Source organism: Numenius arquata, chromosome 2 (genome assembly GCF_964106895.1).
Source record: "Numenius arquata chromosome 2, bNumArq3.hap1.1, whole genome shotgun sequence".
NCBI classification, from domain to species: Eukaryota; Metazoa; Chordata; class Aves; order Charadriiformes; family Scolopacidae; genus Numenius; species Numenius arquata.
The window spans coordinates 7,510,649-7,538,467 of NC_133577.1; the positions used below are offsets into that span (position 1 = coordinate 7,510,649).

The 27,819-nt window shown below is 43.2% G+C and overlaps 2 protein-coding genes across 2 annotated transcripts; one reads left to right on the top strand and one right to left on the bottom strand.

Annotated features, from left to right (window-relative positions):
- Positions 1 to 677: 677 nt before the first annotated feature.
- On the bottom strand, positions 678 to 18,275 carry NMBR (neuromedin B receptor). Its single transcript, XM_074168753.1, has 3 exons — positions 17,860 to 18,275; positions 3,480 to 3,828; positions 678 to 1,079 (listed from the first exon to the last, which is right to left on the bottom strand). Exons 1-3 carry the CDS (start codon positions 18,273 to 18,275, stop codon positions 678 to 680), a joined length of 1,167 nt encoding a protein of 388 aa, XP_074024854.1.
- A 7,246-nt stretch (positions 18,276 to 25,521) lies between these two features.
- On the top strand, positions 25,522 to 27,785 carry GJE1 (gap junction protein epsilon 1). The gene is made up of 3 exons (XM_074144379.1): positions 25,522 to 25,560; positions 26,195 to 26,377; positions 27,393 to 27,785. The coding sequence occupies exons 1-3, from the start codon at positions 25,522 to 25,524 to the stop codon at positions 27,783 to 27,785; spliced, it is 615 nt and encodes a 204-aa protein (XP_074000480.1).
- The last annotated feature ends 34 nt before the right edge of the window (positions 27,786 to 27,819 follow it).

The following is a 27,819-nucleotide window of genomic DNA, read 5'->3' on the forward strand; positions in this document are numbered from 1 at the left end:
CAACATTTTTCTTTCAAGATGTTAATCATGAAAAGAATGCCATTTTAGCAGATAAACTGCTGGACTCAACAGCAAACAGAACCCCCAAAAAGTAAATTCTCATCTGTACCTCTGCCAAAGAGAAAAAACAAGGTGGATTTAAATGAGGTAAAGAGCTGGCACTCGATACTGGAATATTTTTTTATCTGAAACTAAAATCTATGCATTGCAATGGCTCCGTAAGTGATTCAAAAAATGCCTACCATTCTTAATGAACACTGCTTGTACACACAGCACAGCTAAAATCATGCAAAAGCTATTAAACTAAGACATAAGCCTGGATCAATATTCAGTTAAAAATACATAATTTTCATATCTAAAAATCTATACTTTTTAAAGCAACATTCGATCAGCCACACTAATAGTCACCATTGTTTTTCTTTCTTATATTTTAAATGTACATTAGCATCTCCTTTAAAGTACAATACAAAGACAGATTTGTTTTCTTAATAAAACATACTCTTCAATTCTATGTAAAAGTGAGACTAGGTGTGAAATAACCTCAGATTGGCCAGACTCTAACAGATCCTCTGTTCTGAGGACTTAGATGGTCTAAGCATATGAGAGCCAAAAGCGAGTTACAAACTGCAAAGAAAAAGTTCAAATTTGTTCCGCAGTCAAAAATCACACCTATTAAATCATAACGACATTTCTTGTTTCAAGTTGTGCCCATTCAGTTGTGTCATGCTAGTCACTGTGTTCCTGGTATTGCTTTTCAGGGAACTCATCTGAATGGCAGAAGAGTTGCGCAAGTAGCTGGCAGATCTCTCTTGCCGAGCTTTCCTCCTGCAGCGAAGCTGGTTGTTGAAATGTCTTCTAAAACTCTCACTGAGAAAATACAGTGCGAAGGGGTTGACACAAGAGTTACAGAAGCTTAGCACTCGGGCCACTAAGGTGACGACCATGTGTCCCGTCGATGGGTCAATCTCATTGTAATTAAAAGATCGGTACATGTATAGCACATGGTTAGGAAACCAGCAGACAGCAAAGAAGCCAACGAAAACTAGAACAATTTTTGCCAGACGTTTCCGAGTTTCCATCTAAAAAGATGAAGAGAACCCAAATGAACAACAACAAACACAACTACTCCACAACAGACTTAATTAAAACACGTAGCACTTTGCTTTATATTATCTTTAACAACAATCATAAGTAAGGCCAGTAAAAATGCTTCCTTCAGGGGCTGAATTACATTTTCTATCTCATTTACTTTCCTTTCCCACTTTCCGTTTACTTTCAGTGAAAGATCCTATCTGTTTGCAGTCACAGAAGGTTGCTCTTTCTATATGATATACGCAGCAAGAGTGATTCATGACCCAACTAAACACTGGCGTTTAGCCTGAAAGCACGCACCAAAGGATGCCATGAAACACAACCTTTTCTGATGACATCTCAGTCCTTGGCTTGAAAGTTAGCTTTAGTTAGAAAGCCATTTAGAAACCATTGGCTTTGAAACGTAGAGACGTTCTGAGTGAAATGTAGAGGCATTTCTAGGGTGATATACAATGGTACTTACATCCCAATATTTTCCCTGAAATGCCTCAGTTTGCACCTCTCTCCTAGACAAATCACCAAATCTGCATTGCAGAGTCTGAAGCGCCTTACTCCCAGGGTAATGTGAAAAGTTCAGTTAATCTTCAACGATGACGTGAATGAAATGTACCTTAATTGCAGTGCTAAAGTATAATCGGATCACAATGTAGATACTGAGAGAGGCTGAAAAGTTGACAGGAGATGAGCTGACACATTGAGTCCAGACTGAGAGAGGGAGAGAAACTGGCCAGATAGAAGGCACCAAAAGGGAGGCAGAGACTTTCTACATTCTCCTCCCAAAAGATTTATTATGTATGTCAAGGACAAAAGTTTTGCAGAGGTAGGAAAGTTTTCTGGATTTGCTCAATTTTCTATCAATTTTAACCTGAAAAAGTCAGGTGGATTTATTCTAACACGGTTTCAAAATCTGTGAAATAAATTGGTAAGTAGTTTTCTTGGCTCCATCTAAACCAAAACCAGTGGAGAATTCACAAAAGATGGGAAAACTCTACCATTCCAATTTGGTAGGATTTGCACTCAGAGAGATTGCAAAGGCAGACAAAAAGGTACAGAGGTATAGGGTGAATATTACACTTTTGTGCTATGGCCTAAAGAAATGTGAGTTGATAGTGATAGTCTGAATTTAATTCCTCTTGCTGGGAGTTATGTAAGTACACCGGAATTTTCTATTCTTCAGAGCCTCGTAGATTGACAAAAAGAAAAAAAAAAACCTAAATAGAATGAAAAAATATGTTCTTACTTTGAAAATACATGTGGGTCCAGAAATGTGATATAAATTAAATATTGTTTCCATCCTGAGGGTTCAGCCAAAGGCTCTCTATGTTTCACAGGAAAATAAAATAATACATGAAGTACTAATATGTATGCATTTTTGAGAAGAAACAGGCCAGAGCAGAAATGAAGTGCCGAGCAAAAAGGACATGAGGGAATGTGGTCTTTCTTTTTAAAAGAATATGTACATGCTACATATGCAAGGAGATTTCAGTTAGCATAAGGGTATTTTACAAAATATTGGCAGAGAAAACCCTTCCAAAATGTTTTAATGGGCATAATTATTTTTCTCTATCAATACTAACACTTTTGTAAAGTAGCTGAGGCACTTTGTCTGCAAATGCTATTGTTTGTGTATATAAATGTTCCTGCTAATGAACAGCCTGTTGCTATTTTACTGCTTCCTATGCCTTACGGGGAAGCTGGCTTTCTCCAGCATTTAAAATGCTTTGTCTCAAAGTTACACAGAACCTAGACCAAAAGTTTAATAGCAACTACAATAGAAAGGGTATTAGAAAAGTGCAAGTTCAGGATTGTATCCCATAAAGATCTACTGAGAAAGCCAAAAATGAATCAGTTCATGCTCTGTGTTCATGTTTTCAGCACTCATCAGTCTGAGAAGAACCTTAGATCCCCTAAGAAAAATTTTCCCTCCCTATGTCAGGTTTTTTATTTCCAAGCACGAGTAAAACAGGGAGAATTCTTGAAAAGTTCGTGTAAGATTTATTCCCGAAATGGCTGCCTATAGAGAGAGGTGAAGCCACTACCATTAACTACAAAAACATTATTCCCCAGGAAGAACGCAAGTTATGGTTGCAGTAACAACGCATACAAACACATACACCAATCCCATTTCTTGTTAGGAATATGCATAGATGGCATTGAATTTATATTTTTCCTCGCTCATATTCATTTATATACCGGGCTTAATACTGAGTAATTGTGAAAACAAGGAGATTTTTCAGATAATCTTCAGTTTAGTTCACGCATGTGGAAACTGAACTAATCCTCTACAAAATCCAACAATTTGGATGTTGTAGTTCCTGTACTTTAATTTATAAGTGTATACAGCACACAAATCTTTCATCGGGATGTGTAAAAAGCAAATTGCTTACCTGTCTTTTGGAATGCTCACTGTATTCTCCAGGGATGTTGTGAGCACTTTTTATTAAACTCTTTGCAATATGATAGTAGTAGATACTAATAATGGCAAGGGGGATAAGAAAATACACCAGGAAAATCAGCACAGAATGGATCTTTGGGTGCATGTCGTCCGTCATGGGGTATGGTATGCATGCTGTGAAAGTGGCGTTGTCCGTGTCATTGATGTGGGCCAGTTCGGAGAAGACTGCTTCAGGAACTGCTAGGAGCATGGAGATTACCCAGATGGCAACGGCTTTGATGCAGGTCCATAGCACTGCACTGGAGGTCTGGATGTCCATGGGATTTACAATTGCTTTGTACCTGGAATTGATGCAAATTAAAAGGTACCTTTTCAAATTCAACGTGCGATTCATGAGGCCACTTCATAGCTTTGATTAAAATAACGTCATATTTTGTTCTTATTTGAAATGTCAAAGGTTTTCAATATTTCTTAAATTTGTATTTCCTAAATCTCTAGCTTTATCTGCATATATACTCACCAGAGGTGGCAAAAGTAGCCCCGGATACAACCTGGGGCCGTAGGTGCCTATTCCGTGCCAGCTTGGTGAGAGCACACAAGCAGCCACGACTCCACTCTTTCTTTCCCCAGTTCCTCCCAGCAAACCCAGAAACGCACATCCTACCTCCATACTTCCACCTCACCCTCGTACCAGCACACGCACATTACAGTTTGCTTTCCTCCTCGGCTCCCACAGCCCAGGATTCCCTCCACCGTGGCTTTCCCACTCTCAGCCCCCGGGAGTGCAGAGAAATAACCAGCATTAACCACCTTTTGTCAGATCTGCAACAACCGCTGCTACGGAGGCTCTTGCCTTCCCACCCCAGCACCTCGCCGCACACTGATATACTGTCCTGAGGGTAACGCCTGGGATATAAGCATCTTCATAAAGTCAGGCTGGAATGACTCCCAGTGGCCTTTGCAGAAGTATTAAACTCTTAAAGAAAGTAAGCATTTCCACATAAACAATTGGAGGCTGCGGCTCTACGCCGCGTTGTGGGAAACTGTCTCGTAATAGATGGTTACATATAAACCTTTGCAGAATTGATAATTTCATAAGCATTACAATGAAAGCAGAGAGTGGAAATACCACACTGCAGCAAAGTAAAATAAATGAATAGAAGTAGACTATCGTCAGAAATTATTTTATTAAAAAAAAAAAAAAATTCTTGCAGAAGGTGATACAAAGTGAAGCTTACCACAAGAAAAGGTCAGGTTTAGAAGGCCAAATATACTTTGAGAAAAATGTTTCAAGGAAACCTAAATGTTTTGCTCAGAGTTTTAATTTATTTTGAAAACATTTCTTTTCCAAACGTATGTAAATTATAGAATCATAGAATCATTTAGGTTGGAAAAGGCCCCTGAGATCATCGGGTCCAACCGTTAACCCAGCACTGCCAAGTCCACCACTAAACCACATCCCTCAACACCACAGGTTTTAATGTTTTTATTTGTAACTGAACATCGAACAAAACATTTCAGTTTGTCCAAGCTGTGGTAATTTGGAAGGTTGTTTTATCTGATTTTTTTTTTCTTCTTCAATTTTTTGTTTCTAGTTTTGATTTCATTTGAGATGGGTTGGGTTTTTTTTGAAATTGAAGAGGTTTTGAGAAATGGAAAAATTATATTTTTTTTTTAAATCTAAAGAAAAGTGTAAAAGGAAGATGGGAGTCAGGAGAGATTCATACTCTAGGTAGGTAACTTTATGCACGTTAAGGTCTTTCTAGTCAGTGGAGATGTACTTTCAAAGGGTGAATCAGGTTTAAGTGCATTAAATCACCTTCTGAGGTGCTTATTTTTCTCTGTTAGCTATACAATGAGGTTAGAGTGAGAAGAACTGTAATTTAGATGTCTCTACTCTCCTTATCTGTGCATGTAGATACATATACATGTATGTATATGTATCTACATGCACGGATAATGTGCATCATTGCATCGAGCATTGACTGCCATCAAAACCCACATAATGGGCAACCAGGGGATCAGGCTTAGTCAGCATGGGTTTATAGAAGGCAGGTCCTGCCAGACGAACCCGATCTCCTTCTATGACAAGATAACCAGATTATTGGACGAGGGAAAGGCTGTTGATATTGTATACCTGGACTTTCGAAAAGCATTCAATACTGTCCCCCATTCAATTCTTGTGGAAAAACTGGCTTCACACGGCCTGGATGAGCATACGATCCGCTGGGTCAAGCAATGGCTGACTGGAAGGTCCCAAAGAGTGGTGCTCAATGGATTTAAATCCAGCTGGCGGCAGGTCACAAGTGGTGTGCCTCAGGGCTCAGTGTTAGGGCCATTTCTGTTTAATGTCTTTATTGATGATATTGACAAGGACATAGGGTGTATCATCAGCAAGTTCGCAGATGACACCAAGCTAAGCAGGAGTGTTGATTCCCAGGAGGATAGGGAAGCTCTACAGAGAGACCTAGATAGATTGGATCATTGGGCCAAAATCAATGGCATGAGTTTCAACAAGGGCAAGTGCCAGGTTCTGCACTTGGGCCACAACAACCCCGTGCATTGCTACAGGCTTGGGGAAGTGTGGTTGGAAAGCTGCCTGGAAGAAAGAGACCTGGGGGTTCTAATTGACAAGTGGCTGAATATGAGCCGGCAGTGTGCCCAGGTGGCCAAGAAAGCCAACAGCATCCTGGCTTGTATTAGAAATAGCGTGGCCAGCAGAAGTAGGGAGGTGATTGTCCCCCTGTACTCAGCACTGGTGAGGCCACACCTCGAGTATTGTGTCCAGTTTTGGGCACCTCAATACAAGAGAGATATCGAGGTGCTGGAGCGAGTGCAGAGGAGGGCAACGAAGCTGGTGAAGGGCCTGGAGAATAAATCTTATGAAGAGCGGTTGAAGGAGCTGGGACTGTTTAGTATGAGGAAGAGGAGGCTGAGGGGAGACCTCATCACTCTCTACAACTACTTGAAAGGACACTGTAGAGAGGTTGGTGCTGGTCTCTTTGCACAGGTAATTAACGACAGAACAAGAGGGAATGGCTTCAAGCTCCAGCAGGGTAGGTTTAGACTGAACATTAGGAAAGAATTTTTCACAGAAAGAGTGGTCGGGCATTGGAACAGGCTGCCCAGGGAGGGGGTTGAGTCACCATCCCTGGATGTGTTTAAGAGACGTTTAGATGTGGTGTTGGGGGATATGATATAGGGAAGAACTTTGTAGTGTAGGGTAGATGGTTGGACTCGATGATCCCAAGGGTCTCTTCCAACCTGGATGATTCTATGATTCTATGATTCTATACATATACAGATATAAATATATATGGGTATAAACAGGTGTCTAAATACATACTCAGGGTTAGGTTATGGCTAAATATAACATAGTTGCTGAAGGGAATGCTGAGAAATGGAGTTGTGATCCCAAATACCCTTTATGGCTGATCTGCAGTTCCTGATAGGTACATCATAACCCCTCAAAACCTTGCGCAGATGTTTGAGGAACTGCAGATAAAAGCCATATCCCCAGCAGCACGTCGTGAGTTTGCTGGAAACCAACACTGGAAATGGCTGTGCCATGAAAACGTCTGGAGCAGAGCACTGTGTTGGTGCAAACGTTTTCTTCAGAGAATATTTGAGTCAAAATGTGCCTTGATGTCCTCTTTCTCAGGACTGTGATAAATTGTCCTATCACTAAATAATTAAAAATAATGGCTATTTATGTTCATATCCTCTCTGAATTCAAAGAGAAGATTTCTACCATGCATTCACCCTTATTACATAGAGTGGAAAATTAAACTCAGTAAATTGCATCTACTAATTTATGTTTAACATTTTTTTCTAACACATAATGAGAAACTCCCTGGACACCAGGGTGTAAAGAGATACTTTATACTGCCACGGGAAGGATAGAAGCTTCTGCACAAAGCATGAACGCTCCCCAGCACAAACTGTGACGTTATTATTCAATAATTTGCTTCCTATTGCTGTCTGCCTTGATTTCATTACATAAAGACAGACCTTCTATTTCATTTTACTCAGCTGAGGTGACGTCAAGTCCTTACATCTGCTCATTTCTTTAAAACTTCATATTGCTGGGGAAGAGCTGGTTTGGGGACTTCATGGGGCAGGGGGAGGGCATTGAGTAAAAATGACATTTTGTACTACAGATTTTTTTTCCTCTCTTTTCCCATTGCAGTGTTTCAAAATATTTTGATCACAGCCCTATCACCCAAGACAGTGACCATGTCACACACAATTCATTGTTTTAGCAGCACTTGATCTGGTTAATATCTAAATGGGAGATCTTTTCGGAAATAGCAGAAAAAATATGGCATATATTTGTGCCTTGGCATATGTTGCTGTTTCAGCAAATAGCATGCTTTCCCCTGAGCTACGACGGATTCCAAGTTGGAAGGCACTGGAGCAGAGCGCCCTTTCTCACAAAAACAGTTGGGCTCAGCCCAAAAAACTTCTTTAATCCTATCAAAATTCTACTTGCTACTTCAGCTGACTACAGGGTGGCACTCTCCTTCCTGGGGCTCAGCCCTGCACAGTACTCAGTGTCAACGGGGAGGAAAAGGCACTAAAAGTGCTTTACAAAATCTGTCATCTTGTTTATATCTCTGAAAAGATGTAGAGTGGAAAGAGACAGGTTACAGATAAAATCAAACGTAAACTGAGCGAAATGAGAAACGTTGCCAAAATGAACACCCAGCCTCTTCCTTTGTATAAAACCAGTCTAAGGCTGAAACCTACCACCTACCATTCAAATTACAAAGTGCATATTTTCTATCAGTAAAACAACACTGGTAAATCAGAGTAAAGGGGCAAATTATTTAGTCAAATCAGTAAGCAAAATCCATCTTTTCCTTTACTTCACTGATGAAAAAAGAAAATTACAGGTTGCCACGAAGATCAGGAAATAATTACAAATAGGCATTTGGTTTTAATTAAAAGCCTTCACGTAAATTTTGTCTTCCTACGTCCTCTATCATTATCACTGCTGACAAAGGCACCCCAACTCAGGAAATACTTTTATAACAAGTTTCCTTTCTTTGGAGCTGTGGTTTCTGCCAACAGACACAAGCACAAAGTCGCCCGTTCTGCAGATACTGGTTTTATTTTTTCCTTATAAAGCAATCTCCTCCCTTCCGTACAACCCAAAAGAACTGATGAAAGAAAGAATATCCTCTCCCTCCACAGTTATAACCTGTTACTGCCTTATAAACTCCAGTATAGCTTACCCAGTCCTCCCCAACTTTGTTTTCAAAACCCTTCGTAAAGGTATTTCCAGGCCCCCAATTATTATGGGATGCTCTACTCCCCTCTGCTATTCCCCCTGCCACACACTTGACTTCAAAAGAAGCTGCTTCATGACTAGTGCTCAGCTGTCCCTCCCTTGCAGTGCTACCTCTTCTTCTGGATTACTTTGTTGTGATGCCCTTCAAAAACAAATTAAAAAGAAAAACCAAAACAACTCAACAATACTTAGGCAGCCACTGGGCTATGATTACAGCCTACCATTCCAAGCAGAATTGCCTCAATATTTCCTTGCACTTCCATTTCTGTACCTTGTGTTGTCTCTACTTAACAACCTTTCAGGTCAGGGACTTCCTTCTTGTTCCTGTTCATATAGTATCCACCAGTTATCTACCCAGTTTCCTACAAGCCATCACAATGCAAATAAATAAATATAATAATGAAGTGTCATAAAACAAGCACAGGCCTAATTCAGGCAGGACAGTTAGATACTACTTGATTTAATTTGTATATTAATCCTTGAGCTGGAGGGGTTGGTATCATTGGACGAGGGGCAATGGGCACAATCTGGAACATAGGAAGTTGCATTCAAATATGAGGAAGAACTTCTTCAAGGTGAGGGTGACAGAGCCCTGGAACAGGCTGCCCAGGGAGGTCGTGGAGTCCCCTTCCCTGGAGATTTTCCAGACCCACCTGGATGCAGTCCTGAGTAATTGCTCTAGGCAATCCTGCTTTGGCAGGGGAGCTGGACTAGATGATCTCTAGAAGGTCCCTTCCAACTCCAACAATTCTGTGATTCCGTGATTCCGTGTTTGGCTTTATTATAAAGCTTCTGGTTTAAGTGATGTTACTGTGTCATAGTACTGCATTTCCCGCAAACGAGTCATTTATTAAAACCATTTCTATGCTAGGATTTTATTGTGTCATTGCACGAAGATTTCAAACACAAAAAGACAATATTTAGCCTCACAATATTAAAGGATCAAACTAAATCTGAATAGGCAACATGGCTGTATGGTCAATATTTGTTAAAAATACTAATATCGTGTCCAGGTGTAGTCTATTCCACTAAAGTGGAATGAAATTTTGAATGGGGCCAAATCCCTTTTCCTTCTTTGGGCAGTTCTGTTGACTCTGTTCCAGTTGCATCGTTAAGAAGAGGACAATTTATCCAGCTGAGAAGAATGCAGAATCAATTGATGTTCAGTGCCGTGGGAACTTCTTTCACAACACACAAATAGCCTGCAATTTCCATTTATTCTATTTTATTCTTTTAAATTCTTAAATTCGAAGTAGATTACTCCTTTTTTTATTTAGTTAGTCACAACATTTTTGTTCTATGTCTTATGCACAAAACTGCATTCACGGGGAACGAGGATCTCAGAGGTCTGATAGCTGACTATAATGAACAGTATTTGAAATGAAGACTAGCAGACCATGTGTAAACACAATTAACTGACTGTCAATGGCGTGTGTTCTGTGTTTCTCAGGAGGAAAATCCTAAGATTTTCCTAAGTGGAAAAAGTTTTCCACTCTATAGAAATATGCTCTGTTCAGCCAAAAACTGTCAATAAGGCTTAAACAAAAAAGTCTAATTTAGTCTTTTGGATGATGATTTCTCCACCTTAAAAAGAATCAAAACAAAATTTTCCTAGGATGGGGCTTTTTTTCTGCAGGAAATATATTACCTGTCCTGTCTACCCACTGTTTCAGAGGATAAATTTTCTTTTGCCTTTTCATTTTTTCTTCTCTTGCTACTTCTTTCTCTTGTTGTTCACCTCACATTAGCTAACTGTATTTCTTACAAGCTAGCACAAATCTTGCAATGGTAACTCACTGCCTGCAATCTGGCTTTTTAGTTCTACTTGCCTAAGCCCATTTACTTATAACTGCACTAGTTAAAAGTACCATCGTTAATTTGTTCAATTCTCCTCCTGAGAGCAATAATAGTAAATTGTTTCACTGACTGTTATTCTGAAGCATTCATTTATGTCAGCATTCCCAGTAGATTTATATTTAAGTTGGGTAATGCAAAGAGTCACTGATAAACATATTTGGACGTATTTTAAAACAGCCTAATATGTCTGTACTATTGCAGTTTCTGTAAGTTTCTGCTTTGAAAATGGAGAGGAGAGGAGAGGAGAGGAGAGGAGAGGGGAGGGGAGGGGAGGGGAGGAGAGGGGAGGGGAGGGGAGGGGAGGAGAGGAGAGGGGAGGGGAGGGGAGGGGAGGGGAGGGGAGGAGAGGAGAGGAGAGGAGAGAGGGGAAGGGAGGGGAGGGGAGGGGAGGGGAGGGGAGGGGAGGGGAGGGGAGGAGAGGAGAGGGGAGGGGAGGGGAGGGGAGGGGAGGAGAGGAGAGGAGAGGTTTTAGGGGTTTAGGTTGCCACATACAAAAGGCTATCGGACACTGGCATTTGCATTAATCAAAGCAAATTTGGCTGCTGCAAGCACGACACAGGCCTTGCATCAATCATTGGCCGGGATAAGCACCACGGCCATTTCTCACTCTGCCATCCTCAGGACTAAGCTGTTTCCCTGTGACCAGAAGAGCACACACAGGACACGCACAAAACCAGGAGTTTTAACAGATGCACGTGTCTGTATGAAGCTTGAGAAAGATCTGATAACTTGGGAGTAAGATGCTATTTGCTGACAAATCATTTTGCATCTGTGTAAAGATGGCCACAAGAGGAACTTCTCCAACAGCTGATTTGAATTGTCAGACTTGGGCAAACTTACCCTAAAACAGGTCATTCCTTAATTTACTCCAGACAGAAAATTCCTCCTGCATTGATGGGGGGGTGAGGGTGGGGGCGCCCCCATCCTTTTTTTCTTTCTGGAATATGTTCCATCATATTCCTTTTAGCTGCATGGAATGGTTACAAACGAACTAGAACATTTGGGGTGCAAAAAGGATTGCTCCTGACAAAATATGTCAGAGTTTCATCAAAGCTGTTCTGCGTAAGCTTTAGTTTGTGAGTCAAGTTTGCACATATAAGCTAAAGGGTGAGCTGAAAAAAAAATGTGAGACAAAGCTTGCCCAATCTCTCTTAAATTTCTTTTACTTTGCCTGTTATCACATAATTATAACAACATTGCTACAGCCTACAGTGAGAGAAACATCTGGACCATAATTGCTTTTAATGTACTTCAGTAAGTCATTCATTCAATACATTTATCTCAAGTGTCAGGGTTTCTAAGATATAAATTTATAGATTTCATAGGTCTACTGGTTCCGTATCATTTTGCTATATACAGTAAAGGAGTTGTTTTTCTTATACAGACAGTTTTTCATTTTACGTTTGACTATTTTTTCTTTATTCTTTGGTTACTTATAGGTAATTTTCAGGATATCAGGATATTTCTTTCCTTGTCAAGGCTCTTTAGTCCCTGAATGTCAGCTATTAGAGCTAGAAAGGAAATCATGTCCACTTCACTGCTTCACCTGCTACACTACATGTAATAAGAAATGAGGATTTTAGAGGTCTCCAATCACTGTATTTCAGCCTGAATCAGCACCTGACATCATAAAAGAAGAAGCTTTAAATAAATTCTGAAGAAGAGTAAGTAAGAAACTTTTATTAAGTAACTTTCATTACTTTAAAATCATAAAGTAGTTACTAGGGCACCTTTTCACGCAGAATGTCTTCAAAACATTTCCTGAGTCCCCAAAAAAGTAGGAGACAGTAGACATGCAGAATGGGTTTGTTATCAGTTGTAGTCAGAATTCAGCACAAAACTTTTTTGAGTCTTTTTACACTTTTAAAAATACAGGTTGCAATCTTCTAAAATCAAAGCAAATAGCTAAAGAAATAAAAAAACCCAAACAAACAAAAAAAAGGATCAAATAGGTTAGCCGTGCAAATCTATAGAATATATTTTAAGCATCTCAGGCACTGTATTTAGTTATTTAAGTGTGAATATAGATTTTCAAACTCCTTTCTTATTAAGACATAGGAAAGGACTCATGGCTCTAATTAAAAATAACCTTGTTACTTGGTTAATCAAGTCTCATCAATGGTGTCTTTCTGTCACATTTTTAGGAAGAATACAAAGAAGATGCTATTTCAATTGCAATAGGGCCAGTTGCTCCACTGTTCAGCTTCACTGTCTTCACTAGAGTGCAGCAGGACTGGACGCGAGCTAACACATTTAAACCCTTCATTAGAAGGAAAATTCAATCTAGAAAAAGTAGCAGGATTAAATTTAATCCTATTTCTACGGATCACCCCAAAAAATGAGGCATAAATGACAGCGAAACAGAAAAGGAAAGACTATGTGGGACAAATCTAAAGCTGTTTTAAGGGGCTGCTATTTATTCCTTTAAGACCCCGGGTCTCTTGGCGTTTTGTGGGTATAATTGCCCTTTGTCAGCATACACAATAATGCAGTGATGGCCAAAGGTGCACACTATAGCATCCTCTGTCCCCTAAGCTTTTCCAGCCACCTCTCTACGCTGTAGTTTATCCAGCCCTCTAGCTCTGAAATGAGTCTTGGAAACTCCCTTTCTGCACTTGCGCTCCATTTCCTTATCCTCAGTTCCTTCCCGGGCACAAAATGGCAAGAGCTCTCACCCTGAGAAGAGAGTGAGGAGCCCCATGGGCCCAATTTGCATTCTGAGCTAAGTGCACGGCCCACCATGGAGGTAAATTGGAAAAACTCCCTGAAGCAGTGAACATGGGATGGTTCAAGTCAGGCATAGCTCAAGTCAGGTTCATCCCTGGCTTCTGTCCTTTTTTCAGTGAGGAGATGCTGGCACTACTTCTCTTCATGTGTTATAGTCCCTCTGGCTACAGTTCTCTCTATTTTTATCCAAGAACACACCAAGTCCTAGGACTTTCTCATCAACATTCATTAGCCATGGCCAAAACTGCAGTCCAATGGCCTCTGGAGAAGCAAACTCGACAGGGGACCCATTTTTAGTTCCTTGTCCCACCACACCCCTAGGAAGTGCACCCCTGGCCATCACACACCAGCTCTGTGGGCACTTTCAGGGTGTGCTGAGTGCTTTTGGGGGTGTTCTCCCCTATGGCCCCCTTAGTTCCCTTTTTTGTTTGTTTTGTACATTTTTGTTCCTCAGCCCTTTTCCTTTTTTCATTTGTCATCCACTGTAATTATTAGGTTTTCTCTTTCTGTAATCCACTCTGGATTTTGTTGGGGGTTTTTTGTTTGGGTTTTTTATTTTTAAACCAGAGAAGTATTAAGGTTTCTAGAGGTGGTCTGGTTTCTCCACGATAAAGGAAAATCGATTGGAGCAGTGGCCTTGAGGGGCAGGGGTGCTGTCCCTGCACATCTCCTTAGCAAATCACCTTAGAGAGGTGATTCTGCCACTTTGCTCTGGTGAGAACTCACCTGGAGTACTGTGTGCAGGTCTGGAGCCCTCAATATAGAAAGGACATGGACCTGATGGAGCGGGTCCAGAGGAGGGCCACTGAAATGACCAGGGGGCTGGAGCACCTCTGCTATGAGGACAGGCTGAGGGATCTGGGGTTGTTCAGCTTGGAGAAAAGGAGGCTCCGGGGAGACCTCATAGCGGCCTTCCAGTACCTGAGGGGGGCTACAGGAAGGCTGGGGAGGGTCTGTTTACAAAGGCCTGCAGTGACAGGACGAGGGGCAATGGTTTTAAGTTGGAGAAGGGGAGATTTAGATTGGATATTAGGAAAAAGTTCTTTACCATGAGGGTGGTGGAACACTGGAACAGGTTGCCCAGGGAGGTGGTTGAGGCCCCTTCCCTTGAGATATTCAAGGTGAAGCTCGACGAGGCCCTGGGCAACCTGGTCTAGTTGGGGGTGTCCCTGCTCACTGCGGGGAGGTCGGACTAGATGACCTTTGGAGGTCCCTTCCGGCCTGGACCAATCTATGAATCTATGAATCTATGAATCTCCTGCCTGGCAGTGAGAGGCTCTGCACCCCAGAGGAGAGAGAGAACTGTACCCTCCTCTGATGCCCACACACTGCACAACCAGTGCCACCACTGGCTGCCACCATCTCCACCACTGCTGCTCATGTCCCTTCCCCCTCTGCCCCAAAACGTGTGGGGCTGCAGCAGGGCACTACCGCCCACCCCTGGCAGCCAGACCCACAGGAGCTCCAGGGTGGGAAGGGCTGTTTGATGGGACCAGCTGCTGTTCCTGGGATGGGGATGGGCAGATCTTGGGCAGATCCACTGTGTGCTGCCAATTTTAATCTGCAAGTGTCCTCTAGGGAAGGCTGGGAAGCACTGTTACAAATTACATATCATGTTTGTACACACACACAAAAAAAAACCCCAAACCCAAAACTCAAATAATCTCAGTATTAGATAATGAAGCTTCCAGATCGAAGGTGCATGTTTGTCACACTGAAAGCACTAGTGATGCTGAGAGGGACTTCTGTGACGAAAAGCCATGTGAAACAAAGCAACTTTGGAAAAGATGTATGTGCAATGAATACTACTTTTTCTTCCTTATAGCTTCAGTTTGTAAGTAACGATCGTTCAGAGTTTATTGCTTCTCTAGCTGTTGTCGTTAAATGTATCACATACACGTAATTTGCCATGCAGAATTTCCACATAAACAGTAAGGGCTAATTGCACTGTGGAAACCAAGACAACCTCCCTTATCCTAATTCATGTAGGCACGTTATAAAGAACTCTAAATAAATATTTATACTATATTTATAAATATTTATACTATGTTTATAAATATTTATAAATCCATTCCTTAGTGTAATCAGTTCTATATGGAGTTCTATACAGTCTATAGACTATATATACAGACTATAGTTCTATACAGTCTATAGACTATATATACAGTCCAGTGGCAATAGGAGTAAAAAGTAGGAAAGGCTTTAATGATCATGTATTAAAACGTACTTTGAGTATTACTTGTGAAAGAAGGGGTCACTGAGAAGACATTGTATACCAGACCAAACAGGCACTGGATTATAATGGATCTTTTTTAGCCATATCACTGCTTCCACGCTGCTAACATCCTATGCTACATTGGCTTATGTGGAGAAAGCACTGCCCCCAGCCAGGCATCACCTCCTCATCACCTCTTAGGTGCAAGATGCTGCCACCACTTCTCATCCGCCGGCATAATTCCACAAACAGTTTCCCCACAACCGAATTTAATCAAGATGACAGACATTAGGATCTGGCTACAAATTAGTGTGACAAAAACCTCTCCACACCAGCGCCTCCCCTTTAGTTCAATACAAGTGTGGTACAAAGAAGGAGACCTGGGTCTGACCCAGACTGCACTGAGAGTCCAGGCAGCTTCACCCACAGGGGACTTGGGTCCCTAGCAGATAAGAGACTGGTCTCTGAAATCACTGGGTGCTCTTCCGACTGAAAAAGAAATGAGTTTTGTTCTCAGCAACTGAAAATAAAACTACAGAGGGTAAAGAAACAGATTTGTTAAATTCTTAGTATAACCATTTCTGATACGGACTCCAAAATGCTGGAGGAACGTACTTATTATGAGCTTATGTGGTCACAGCACACCATCTGTAGCTGTTTTCTGGGATATGTAATTCTAAATGCATTCAGCGTAAACAGATTCAGCATTATTACTTCTCGAATCTTTACTGATATTAAAAGAAGGCTGTAAAATTATATGGAAAAAGCAAAAAATGAATGCTCCAAAGCTATATAAAAAGTAAATGAATGAATCCTTAAACAACCAGCATTCCCGCACATTATAATTCACTAGAGATACGATCTCCTCTGCAAATAACTTCTTCCCTTTTCAAATAAAATACCACAATTATACTTTTAAATGGTGGAAACAGAGCAGAAAGAAAACTGCAAGGTTTGCTTGGCTCTCTAAGGACAGTTTTTAACATACTCTTTAGCTGAGATAATCAGGGAGTTACAGGAGTTCACTTTAAAGTATGATTTTCAAGCTTTTCTTCAAAAGTATAGTCCATTTTCACATGTCACAAAGTATTTACACAGAAGTATTTTAGGTCCTGATTCAAACACCACTGAAATTGATGGCCACTGAAGACTACTCTCAGGTGCAATCAAATGATTTACTGTATTGGCTAAAAAAAGAAATAAATTACAGTTATACTCAAAAAAAAAAAAGATTAAAAGTTTTAAAGAAATGTTACTATAAGTGTGAAGATACATTACTGAACTCAAGCCTTTACATCATGCACCAATGTAATGCATTTGTTCAGCTTAAAATCCAACAAAAGAAAATGGGGTATTACCTATGGAGAAAGAATTAAACATTTTCTTTCTTGGCTGAAAAAAAAATAGTGTTTCGATAAGGGAAGAAAGATAATTTCATTTAAAGTTGCCAATTACCCTGCAAGATTTTGTCTTTCAGAGCCTGAAGCACTGCCCAACAGCCACCCAGTTGCTATAAATCCCTTAAGTATTCATTTATATTAATTGGAAGGAAAAGTTGGGGTCCAGCTTTTTGTTTCTTCCTAATTTGACAAGAATTACAGAAGGCAGTGTTACTTTCTAGTTTGTTTTGGGAGCTTTTTTTTTCTTTATTTTCTATGAATTCAGAAGCCAAAATGAACAGTTTGAACCGAAAGTTTAAGGCTGACAATTACAACAGAACAGTTGGGTGCCTCCGAATTCCCAGAGGCTGAACTAGTTCCGGCAGTCACCTCTGGTAACCTGCTCTTCTACTGGGGCACAAACACACACACACACACACACACACTTCCTTTCTCAGCAGAAAGAAGCAAATCTATTAAAAACACCTCTGTGCTCGACTTGGTTTAAGCTGCTCGCTGCCTGTTGACATATCACTGTGGTTTGTCACAGATTTTACTTAGGGTCTAAAACCTTCCTCTAATGAATAAGACTTCAGTACGTGGGCTCTTACAGAACCATCCCAGAGGTGCAGAAATCAGGACTAAACCCTGTTCTTGCAGCTGGCACCCTGGAAGTTGGAGGCCCAGGATCACCCATCTCCAGAAACCCTTCAACTTAAGTTAGTACCAACCAGACTTGCTGATGAGCCAGTGAGGGAAGTATGGGCCCCTCCCAAGTTGGAATGAGGGGATTGCAAACGAGGGGTACCTTATCAGAGGGGTCCTTCACCTTTCATGCCAGCTCTGGCTAGCCTTAGCCCAAGCTGCAGAGACCTGAGAAGGGGCAGCCCAGCTTTCCTACCTGTCGGCACTGAGGGTGGTGAGGGTGAAGACAGAGACACCAACAGAAGTCAGCTGGATGGCAGGGATGAGTTTGCAGCCCACCTCCCCGAAGAGCCACTCCTCAGAGAAATACCGGGAGGCATCCACGGGCACACAGGTCACCAGCAGCAGCAGATCACCAGCAGCGAGGCTGGAGATGAAGATGTTGGGCACGGTCCTCATGGCGCTGTTGGAGATGAAGACCTTCATGAGGGTGATGTTGCCCAGCAAGCCCACAGTGATGATGAGCAGGTAAAGCGAAGGGATCACACAGCGGATGATAAACATGGCCGTACCCTGCGCTGGGGGCATCAGGTCTGTGTCTGGCCCCAGCCGGGTGCTTCCATTCTCCCCGAGGGGCATTGCTGTGAGCTCGGGTGGCAGCTCTGCCTCCATCCCCCAGCTTTGAGCAGACCAGAGCTCTTCAATGCCAGGTGCAGTAGGAACCACTGGAAAGCTTCACCTCTCTGCAAGTCAACTAACTTTCTCACCCTTTCCCTCCTGCCTTTCTTCTCCCCCTTTTTCTCTGCCGAGTTTTCTCCCCTCAAGAATGCAGACGAAGCACTGTCCGCCGCTGGGGGTGGGGGGGGGAGGGATAAAAAAATCCTGTGCCGCTCCCTTTCAGCCCTTTGGAGAAGACCTCTCCCGGGGGGCGAGATCCTGAGCCTCGGGGGGGGGCGGTAGCGGCCATCAGGACCGCGGCTTGCCCTCGCCCCTCCACCCCCACCCCGGTAGCGCCCTCGGGGGAGGAGGGGGGGGTCCGGCCGCCTCCCCGCTCCCGCCGGGGCCGGGTGGGGGCCGCCGCGGGAGCTGTCCAGCGGCACCGGTGCTGCTCGCCCCGCGGCTGCGGGAGGCGCCGGAGCGGGAGCCGGGGGCGAGGAGCAGACCAAGCCCCGCTCCTCACTCTCTCCGCAGCCCCGATTTATACCTGGCGCTGGGAGGAGCCTCCCCGCCTCTCCTCCTGCAAGCGCTGGTGCCTTCGCCCCAGCCCCGAGCCGCCCGGGCGGATCTTGAGCGGAGGGGAGACGCGGAGAGAGGAGCCGCCTCCGTCCCGCGGGGTTCCAGCCGCTGAGCGCGATGGGGACGGCTCGGGGAAGGGGTGGAGGGGCGGGGTGGGGGGTGGCCCTCTCCTGCCGCCGCTGCCCTCTGCAAGCACCCCCCCGAGAGGCGCTGCCCGGCAAAGCTGTCCCCCACGTCGGGCAGAAGGTGGGGGTCGCCTCCGGGAAACCCGTCTTCCAGCATCTGAGCCCGGTGAAACCACGGCGCTTTGAAATACGGGGTGACGGGGAGCGAGGGACTTGGAGATGAAGAGATTTTATTCCTGTCAGCCAGCCATGGGTTCTGAATAGAGCCTACTCAAAGACATCAGCTGCCTTTAAAGTTTTAGGGTTTGATTTGAGAAGTTGCATTTCACATTAGTCTTGACTAAGAAAATGGGGAGAGGTGATGTGTTTTATCCATGACATACCCTGCAAATGGCATAACACAGTGGAGAATAAACGTTATTTGCCTCTTTGAAGTGTAGCATCTGTTTCTGGTGTTTCTTGCTTTCCAGTGAGGTAATACCTTTTACTTTCTAGTGTTTGCACGTGTACAGGCTTTCCAAACAGCCCCATCTGTTTCCAGCAAAAACCACGAATGTAGGTAGCAGCGCAAATATGCTGAAAGAGAGGCAGACCTCCCGAACCAAAGTTTTCAAGATAAAGAGCTAGGCAGAGGAATAACAGCATTTGCCAGTACCATTCTCTGCAGACTGATTCTTTCCCTTCCTCTTCTCAAAAAGGAAGATGTACGAGCTTGCAGTGAACCCGCTTGTTCATATTATTAAAACAGTTCTTTTGAAGCCTGTAAGTTTATGACAGGTGTACGGAGAAAGCAAAGGAACGCATGGTGGACCTGCTGAAATGGGAGAAAGAGTTTCACCACTGAATTATCAGAAGCAAATCGTGTCACCTGCGCAGCAATACATAGCCTGCCCATGGCATGCTCTTCAGTGTAGGCATTAAATTGAAAAGATTTATCAGTGATTTATTTTAAATAACCTTTTATTAAGATTATCAAACAAAGAGTACTATTGCTTCTTAAAAGTTACACCTTGCTGTATCTATTGATTGGTCTTTGTGATTCTTCTCACTTCCCTGAATTTATAAATGTTACAGTTGTGTAAATTACTGATTCATATAATGCTGATTAGCTATTAGAACACCCAGCCAGTGCTAATCCTTAGAAACGATCAGGCCAGAGACTTCACCTTTACCACGAGGCAGCTGATCAGAATTGTCACAGAGGTCCTCTGGAAGTGATTCTTGTCCCTGATCAAATTTCCTCTATAAATTCAACTACATTCCTTCCGAGGTAGTCTTCCTGCCAGCTGGGATATTTATCACAATTGCTGGTACCCTCTACTTTGCTGAGCATACACGAACTTTTCTAAGACCATCAGTATTCAGGTTTCTGCTAACAGTCCCAATCAGCCTTTTTGGTTCCCATCGGTTGGATTCAATATGTGTCTTTAATGCTGACCTCAGAGTATGGCCCTTTCACTAATTTAGTTGAAAATGGGTTTATGTGTGAGCAATCAATATGATTCCCATTGGGAGAACAGTTTAAAGTCAGCATGTCTTTAATATTGATTTACCTGAGACCTCAAGCAGCTGAGTCTTTTTGATCAGAACAGAACATTTTAAAAGCTTCTATTGGCATAAACTTCTTGCAGTTTGCGTGGAGAAAGGTGGGACCTTTTTGTTGCACACCACGCAGGAGAATTTCTTCTATCCTAATAATTTTTACCTGTCCTTTAGTTCAAATGATGGAATTCCTAAGGTTGAGGAATTAGGGACATATTCAGTGGGAATTTATGTTCCTGATTTTTGTCATTACTTGATTGTATCTACTCTATATTTTCCGAACTCTGAACAGCAAGGAAATAAGCTTTGGAGACAATGAGTGTCTCCAGCTCAAAGGAAACAGAAAGTTAGATTATGCTTCTAATGTCATTCAACAGATGTCTCTGTAAAGACAAGGGAATATATTTGAACAGCATGAATACAATTTCCTGTGGAGACAAAAAGGAGAGGGAAAAGATCCACAGACCCTGACATAAACCAGCCGGAATTCAGATCCCCACATACAAACTGTTCATCATTCTCTTTTCAAACAAAAGAATCCATCCGACTCTTTGGATGTTATTTCAGATTATAACAGTCTAAAGACAATCTCGTCGTCCAGCTGTGGCACAGTACCTTAGCACAAGAGCAAAGGAGAGAGAGAGAGCCACAGGTAAGTCTCTTTAGTGGGAAAGAAACTGCGTACAGGTTGAAATCAGCCAGCGCAGAGAGAATGCATCTGGGAGTGCAACGCCACAGGGTAGGGGCTGCCACAACTTGGAAACATGGGAGACAAATCTGCTTCACCAGTAATTCCCAAACAGAGGGAGGCAATGCCAGTCTGTGTAGGAATGAGACACTCCACACATCTCACAAACGCCCTCTACCGAGAACTGCTTCTAACCGGGAAAAAGGCTCCTTTCATGTGTTTGTGCAGCTCAAGGCGCTTGATAATTCCAGGGCGGATTCCAGATTTGCACCTCACAATAAACTTTGTGCAGTCCCATGAAGAGCCAAGCACATCTGCCACCAAAACTGCCTGCAGTAAGCACCCTTTAAGAAAGTATGCATGCTTGCAAGCTAAAGGAGAACTATGTTCAAATGCAAGTCTGGTAGTAATCATCTTTGAAGGCCTGATCATCAGTCACGCATTAAAAAGAAACAAGGCCAAAAAAAGGAACCAATACTATTTGATTTTACAGAATCACAGAATCACAGAATCTTCTTGGTTGGAAGGGACCTTTGAGATCATCGAGTCCAACCACAAAACAAAACAAAACAAAACAAAACAAAAAAAAAACACAACAAAACCAAAACAAAACCAAAAACCACACAAACCAAACACCCACACCCCCACATCACACCCACCCACAAACAGACGCAAACCAACAATCCCGGGCACTAGAGCATGCCCTGAAGTGCCATGTCTACACGTTTCCTAAATACCTCCAGGGATGGCGACTCCCCCACCTCCCTGGGCAGGCTGTTCCAGTGCCTGACCACCCTCTCAGTAAAGTAATTCTTCCTAATATCTAATCTAAACCTCCCCTGCTGCAACTTCAGACCATTTCCTCTGGTCCTGTCATTATTCCCTTGGGAGAAGAGGCCAACACCCACCTCTCTACACCCTCCTTTCACTGAGCATTAGGAAGCAAACTTAGAAACTTTTGTAGTATCACGCATGTTAAGTTTGCGTGACTGGACACGGTGACTGTAGAAAAGAAAGCTAGAGTGATTCATCATGCCTATTTCTTACTTTTTTCAAAATATGTTTTTTAGATTAAACAGACTTTGCAGTAATTAAAAAAGTGATGAAGAAGCTTTATGTATGGCACATGTTTCCCCAGACTGAGCGCCGTGGCTGAGCCCATACCCCTGTGCAATAAACCCAGACTCTCTTTAGTCCATCCTTCTCAACTCCCAGACTTTGCATCCTGCCTGCCAGTCTTTGTGCTAAACATAAACCAGCAGGCCGTTCTCCAAGATTTAGGCACGCAAGCTCTCTTTTGGCAGACCAAAACTTATCTTACCGATTGCAGTTCATTTTTTGGGCCATTTCATTTTGTGCCATTTTCATGGTGCCGTTTTTTCATGACACAGGTGCCGTTACATTTAACCACGCTAATAAAGCAATGATCAGGGTGCTTAATGTTAAACACGCAGTTCACCCCTCTAAGCACAAGCGCAGCTTTACACGCGCGTTTGTTTCACTGTGATTATTGAGTAGGACTTCAACTCATTAAAAGGTTAAAGAGCACACTGCTGAGTTACAACCTGGAGCTGAAAGCCAGGCTTGGGACTTGCTTGTGATATCAACATCTTCCATCACATTTGTGCATGAGAGGCAACCGACAGACAGCCGTTCCCGCAGATTCAAAACAAATAATGATTTTCTGTCAAGAAAATCCCAAGGAACAGCTTGAGTTGCCTTAGCAGGCTGCATTCAAAAGGACTGCACAATCCCAGTTTACTCTACTCCCATCTCAAGTCATCCTCTTAATGTGGTGGTACGAAGCACGCTATTGAACGCACATGACAAAAGAAAAACATTGCTATTAGTTCCTCCTCGTGCGAAGATAACGGCCTTCCTGTGCTTCAGCTCCCATGGCACGTACTGAGCCACTTCAAAGAAACCGACAGTTTCATTGTGGGCCCATTCATCACATTCAGTGGGGTTTGACTGCAGACACCCGTGGGGTTTGTATTGGGTTTATTTATTTGACAACCCCTCCAGAATTCGTTTTTTATTTCAATGCAGCTGTATCCCTTATGTGTTCCCAGAACTCAAGCAGAACATTGACGGCTAACTCTTATTTTAGCATCTTTATCACGGGACAGAAATAAAAGTTTCCATAATGTTACTGAGGTCGTACAGAGATTTTCTTAGATTAGATAATCCGGTCAGGTAAGTAATTATGTTATGCTTACCTAACAATAACAAGATACAAAGTAGCATTTGTATAGTGAAGCTTTTCACCTAAAATGTGTTCGTAAATATTTTTTCTGTCTACCGCGAAATCAAATACTTCCTGACCAAACTTAATGATGATAGTGGCTTCAAGTTCATCAGTTAATGTAAAAATAATTGCTAATATACTAAGCATAATAAAAGGCATTGAAAGATTAATCTCAGGTTAGAAACTAGAAGCTTTTCAGTTTTCTGTTATTGCTTTTTTAAACATTTCTGCTTAAAGAAATTATAAGAAATACCAATACAAGTATTCTTTGAAGTACAGTTCAACAGTAGGTTTTCTGTAGCAATTCACATTTTTAAAAGAATTAAACGATTAAGATATTACTGATATTAAACATTTTTCCAGCATGCTGAGCCAATTTAATAATTTTACAGTATTGTGGGAACATTAAAGATTGCTTCTGGATGATAATTAAGCTCCATATGTATTATGAGCAGAAGAAAAACAAGTGACTGTAACCACAATTATTGCATTTTTGTGAAGGTTAGTCACATACCCTGAGAACCACAGTGTTTTATTGCAGATCACATGCCACCGTGAGATATTATTGCTTTCGGTTCATTCAATATATACAAAGCTCAGCATTCTCTCTACGCAGCCGAGCGACAGATTGTGTTAAAAAAAAGTTTAAAAACCCAGTCTCAGCACTACTAATACAGCACCTTTTACAGGCCTCTAGGAGATAAATAGCCATTTAATTAACTGCCTAAAAAGGGAGCTGTAGTAAATAACATGCACTTAGTGAAGCGCGTTTCACCTTCTTTATACTCTAGCTGCTTCAGCAGATGTGGGGCAGGTTCCCCTTACAAAGGGTATTCTGATTTCTTGCAGCAGCTACTCCAAGCCTGGCACTAATATAGTCACTGTGGTGCCTTTTAGAGCCACAGCAGCCAAATCCACACATAGAACGAACCCTGGTTCCCATCTCTTTCCTCCTCCTGCCTACCTTGCCATGCCTATGAGCATACATCACAGAGGGGGCAACACTTCCTGGTACCTCAGCTTGAAGTCACGCTGCAGCCGGTTACAAGGGAGGCTCTCTCATGACTTTAGAGGCAAAAGAGTAAATGCCCCTCTTAGATTTGGTGGCTCGATTTCACTTTCCTGTGCCTCCTCTTCAGAACACTGAATAAGCTACTGCACACCAGCGACTGAATGATGAGCTACCTCTTCCCCTCCTCTGGTTTCTCATCTCCATCCTTCTTCTCTCCACCTCCTCATAAAACTCCCGCTAGGTTCAAACTAACGTGTCGAGGTACGTCCCTGCGGCTGTTTCCCAGCGCACGCATGAGCTGGCACACACAGCTCTTCTGGAGTCCTTTCTACTGCGCATATGGAGTACGCTGGCAAATTATTAACAGCAATTAATTGCCATTAAGTTACTTGCAGCAATATTGGAGTGGTTATTCGTTTGAATTCAATTTTTTTTTTTTTAATTCAAATTTTTTTTTAATTCAATTTTTTTTTTTATTCGTTTGAATTCAATTGCTGTTATTTCTTTGAAAGAAAGAATATTGGACCTGCAGCTTCCAAGTTCGGTTGCATCCTTACTTTTTATTGGATTTAGCTAAAAATAAGTTATTAAGCTCTAGAGGGTGTAAATTGAACCTGTCAGGAGGCTGATGCTGTGCCCTGGCTGGCGGGGTCCCAGCTACTCCCTCCGGCGGTAGCCCCAAGACCTCCGCGTCGTGGCTGTGTCTTCTGCCTAGTCCCTCCCCGGGACCGGGACCGGGACCGGGACCGGGTCCGGGACCGGGACCGGAGCGGGGCAGGAGAGAGGCAGCGTGTGGGGATCCCCGCTGCCGGTGCCGGGCCGGGGTGACGGTGGGTACGGCGGGTACCCCGAGGCGGCGGGGCAGGGGAGCACCCGGCAGCGGCGCGGCGGCGGAGGCTGGCGCTGCTGACGGTGCTGGCCGGGGATTACCGCCCGGCGCCGCCGGTCCCACTGTCGCCGCGCCAGCTCCCTGCCCGAGAACTGGGGACCGCCCGGGGGTAGAGGGAGGAGCGAGCCGGGGCCGGGGCCGGGGCCGGGGCCGGCGGCGCAGGGCGCCTTCCCCAGACATGTCCCCCAACTACATGCGGAGCTTCTCGGAGGGATGTGTGAGTACGGGGCGGACCCGCGGCCGCAGCCGGGAGCGAGGGGTCCGGTCCCAAACCGGCAGGGAGCCGCCCGCCTCCCCCATCCCCCGAGCAGCGAGCGGCGCTGCGGGATGTCTTCCATCCCTCATATCCCGCTGGGAAGAAAGGCTCCCCGAGAGAGACCCGACGGCCATCAAAAGAGGCCTTGCCGGGAAGCCAGCAATGCCCCTTTGGGGAGGCTGAAATTCAGTTTAAAAGAATAATTAACGTTGGGTTTGATGACGGCATGGCGGTCCTTCTGTTGCCGTCACCTGCCATCACGGAAACCGCCAGAACAGCAAAATGAATGGAGCTTCCATCCAAGGCATCAGCTCCGCCGGGAGCATTCCGCAAGAGCAGAACCCAGATAAGGGCAGTGAAACAAATTAACTGACCAGTGCTTGGCAAATGAATGTTTATCTAAAATTAGTAGCGACAATAAAGTGTTTCTAAGCCGTCATTTTGTTCGAAAGCTACTGCAGCCTTCATAGGCAAACTCCTTTTAAAACAAATAGAATAAAGTAAATATTTTGGATAATGAAATAGAGCAAGTACGCCTCCAACACTAAAGCTGTTCATTTTTGTTTTTCTTGTCGAATAACCCTGTGATTTGCAGCTCAGGCCACCAACGGTAATTGGCCAATTCCACACTCTTTTCTTTGGCTCAGTCCGGATGTTTTTCCTTGGCGTTTTGGGCTTTGCTGTTTATGGAAATGAGGCCTTGCATTTCAGCTGTGACCCAGACAAGAGAGAGGTTAATCTTTTCTGTTACAACCAGTTCAGGCCTATAACTCCTCAGGTAATTCTCTTTCTTTTTTTTTTTTTGTTTTAATTGTAGAAATCCATTGTTAAGAAAATGAACTGAAAAAATTAAATATAATTATTCCATATAAGAAGTAGTAATGGATTGGGCTAATTATCACTTAGCTTTTTCATGAGTATTTTCTTTTTAATAACCTTTCATCCGTGACTAAATATGGCGTTGTGCTTTCTATCCTTCATACCAACAACCTTCACGTTTCAGAAACCAACTGAACATTTCCAATTAAAACATAACACTGATTTTTACCTTATATTGTCATCTAAGTGTTTATACATTTACAGAATCACAAAATCACAGAATGATATGGGGTTGGAAGGGACCTCTGGAGATCATCTACTCCAACCCCCCTGCCAAAAGCAGGTCCACCCAGAGCAGGTTGCACAGGAACGTGTCCAGGAGGGTTTTGAATGTCCCCAGAGACGGAGACTCCACCACCTCTCTGGGCAGCCTGTTCCAGGGCTCTGCCACCCTCAAAGTGAAGAAGTTCCTCCTCATGTTTAGATGGAACTTCTTATGTTCAAGTTTGTGCCCATTTCCTCTTGTCCTGTGTCTGGGCACCACTGAAAAAAGACTGGCCCCATCCTCCTGACACCCACCCTTTAAGTATTTATAAGCATTGATCAGATCCCCCCTCAGTCTTCTCTTCTGCAGACTAAAAAGACCCAAGTCCCTCAGCCTTTCCTCATAACAGACATGTTCTAGTCCCCTAATCATCTTTGTTGCCCTCTGCTGTACCCTCTCCAGCAGTTCCCTGTCCTTCTTGAACTGGGGAGCCCAGAACTGGACACAATACTCCAGATGTGGCCTCACCAGGGCAGAGTAGAGGGGAAGGATGACCTCCCTCAACCTGCTGGTTACACTCTTCTTGATGCACCCCAGGATGCATAATATATATAAAAACAGACTTGCAAAATGTTCCAATACGTGCGTGTTTTAACTGTCCTGATGCAGTTGTAAATGATCTGACAACTACATTTCTGCTCCATTTTAGGTATTCTGGGCATTACAGCTAGTGATTGTACTGGTACCCGGAGCCTTTTTTCACCTTTATGCTACGTGTAAGAGCATCAAACAGGAAGATATCCTCCAAAAGTCCTTCTACAGTGGTTTTTATATGTTCTCTGTTTTCTTAAGGATTGTCCTTGAAACTGTGGCTTTTTGGCTTCAGATTCAGCTCTTTGGTTTCAAAGTGAACGCAATCTACATGTGTGATGTGGGAGCACTTGAAAAGAAGTTTGTTTCCCGATGCATGGTGCCAGAGCACCTCGAAAAGACAATTTTTCTTATTGCAATGTACACATTTACTGTGATCACAGTGGTCTTGTGTGTTGCCGAAATTTTTGAGATCTCATGCAGAAGGCTAGGTTTCTTAAAAACTCAGTGATGTCCAGTCACTCCTAGTCGTTTACCACCCTGTC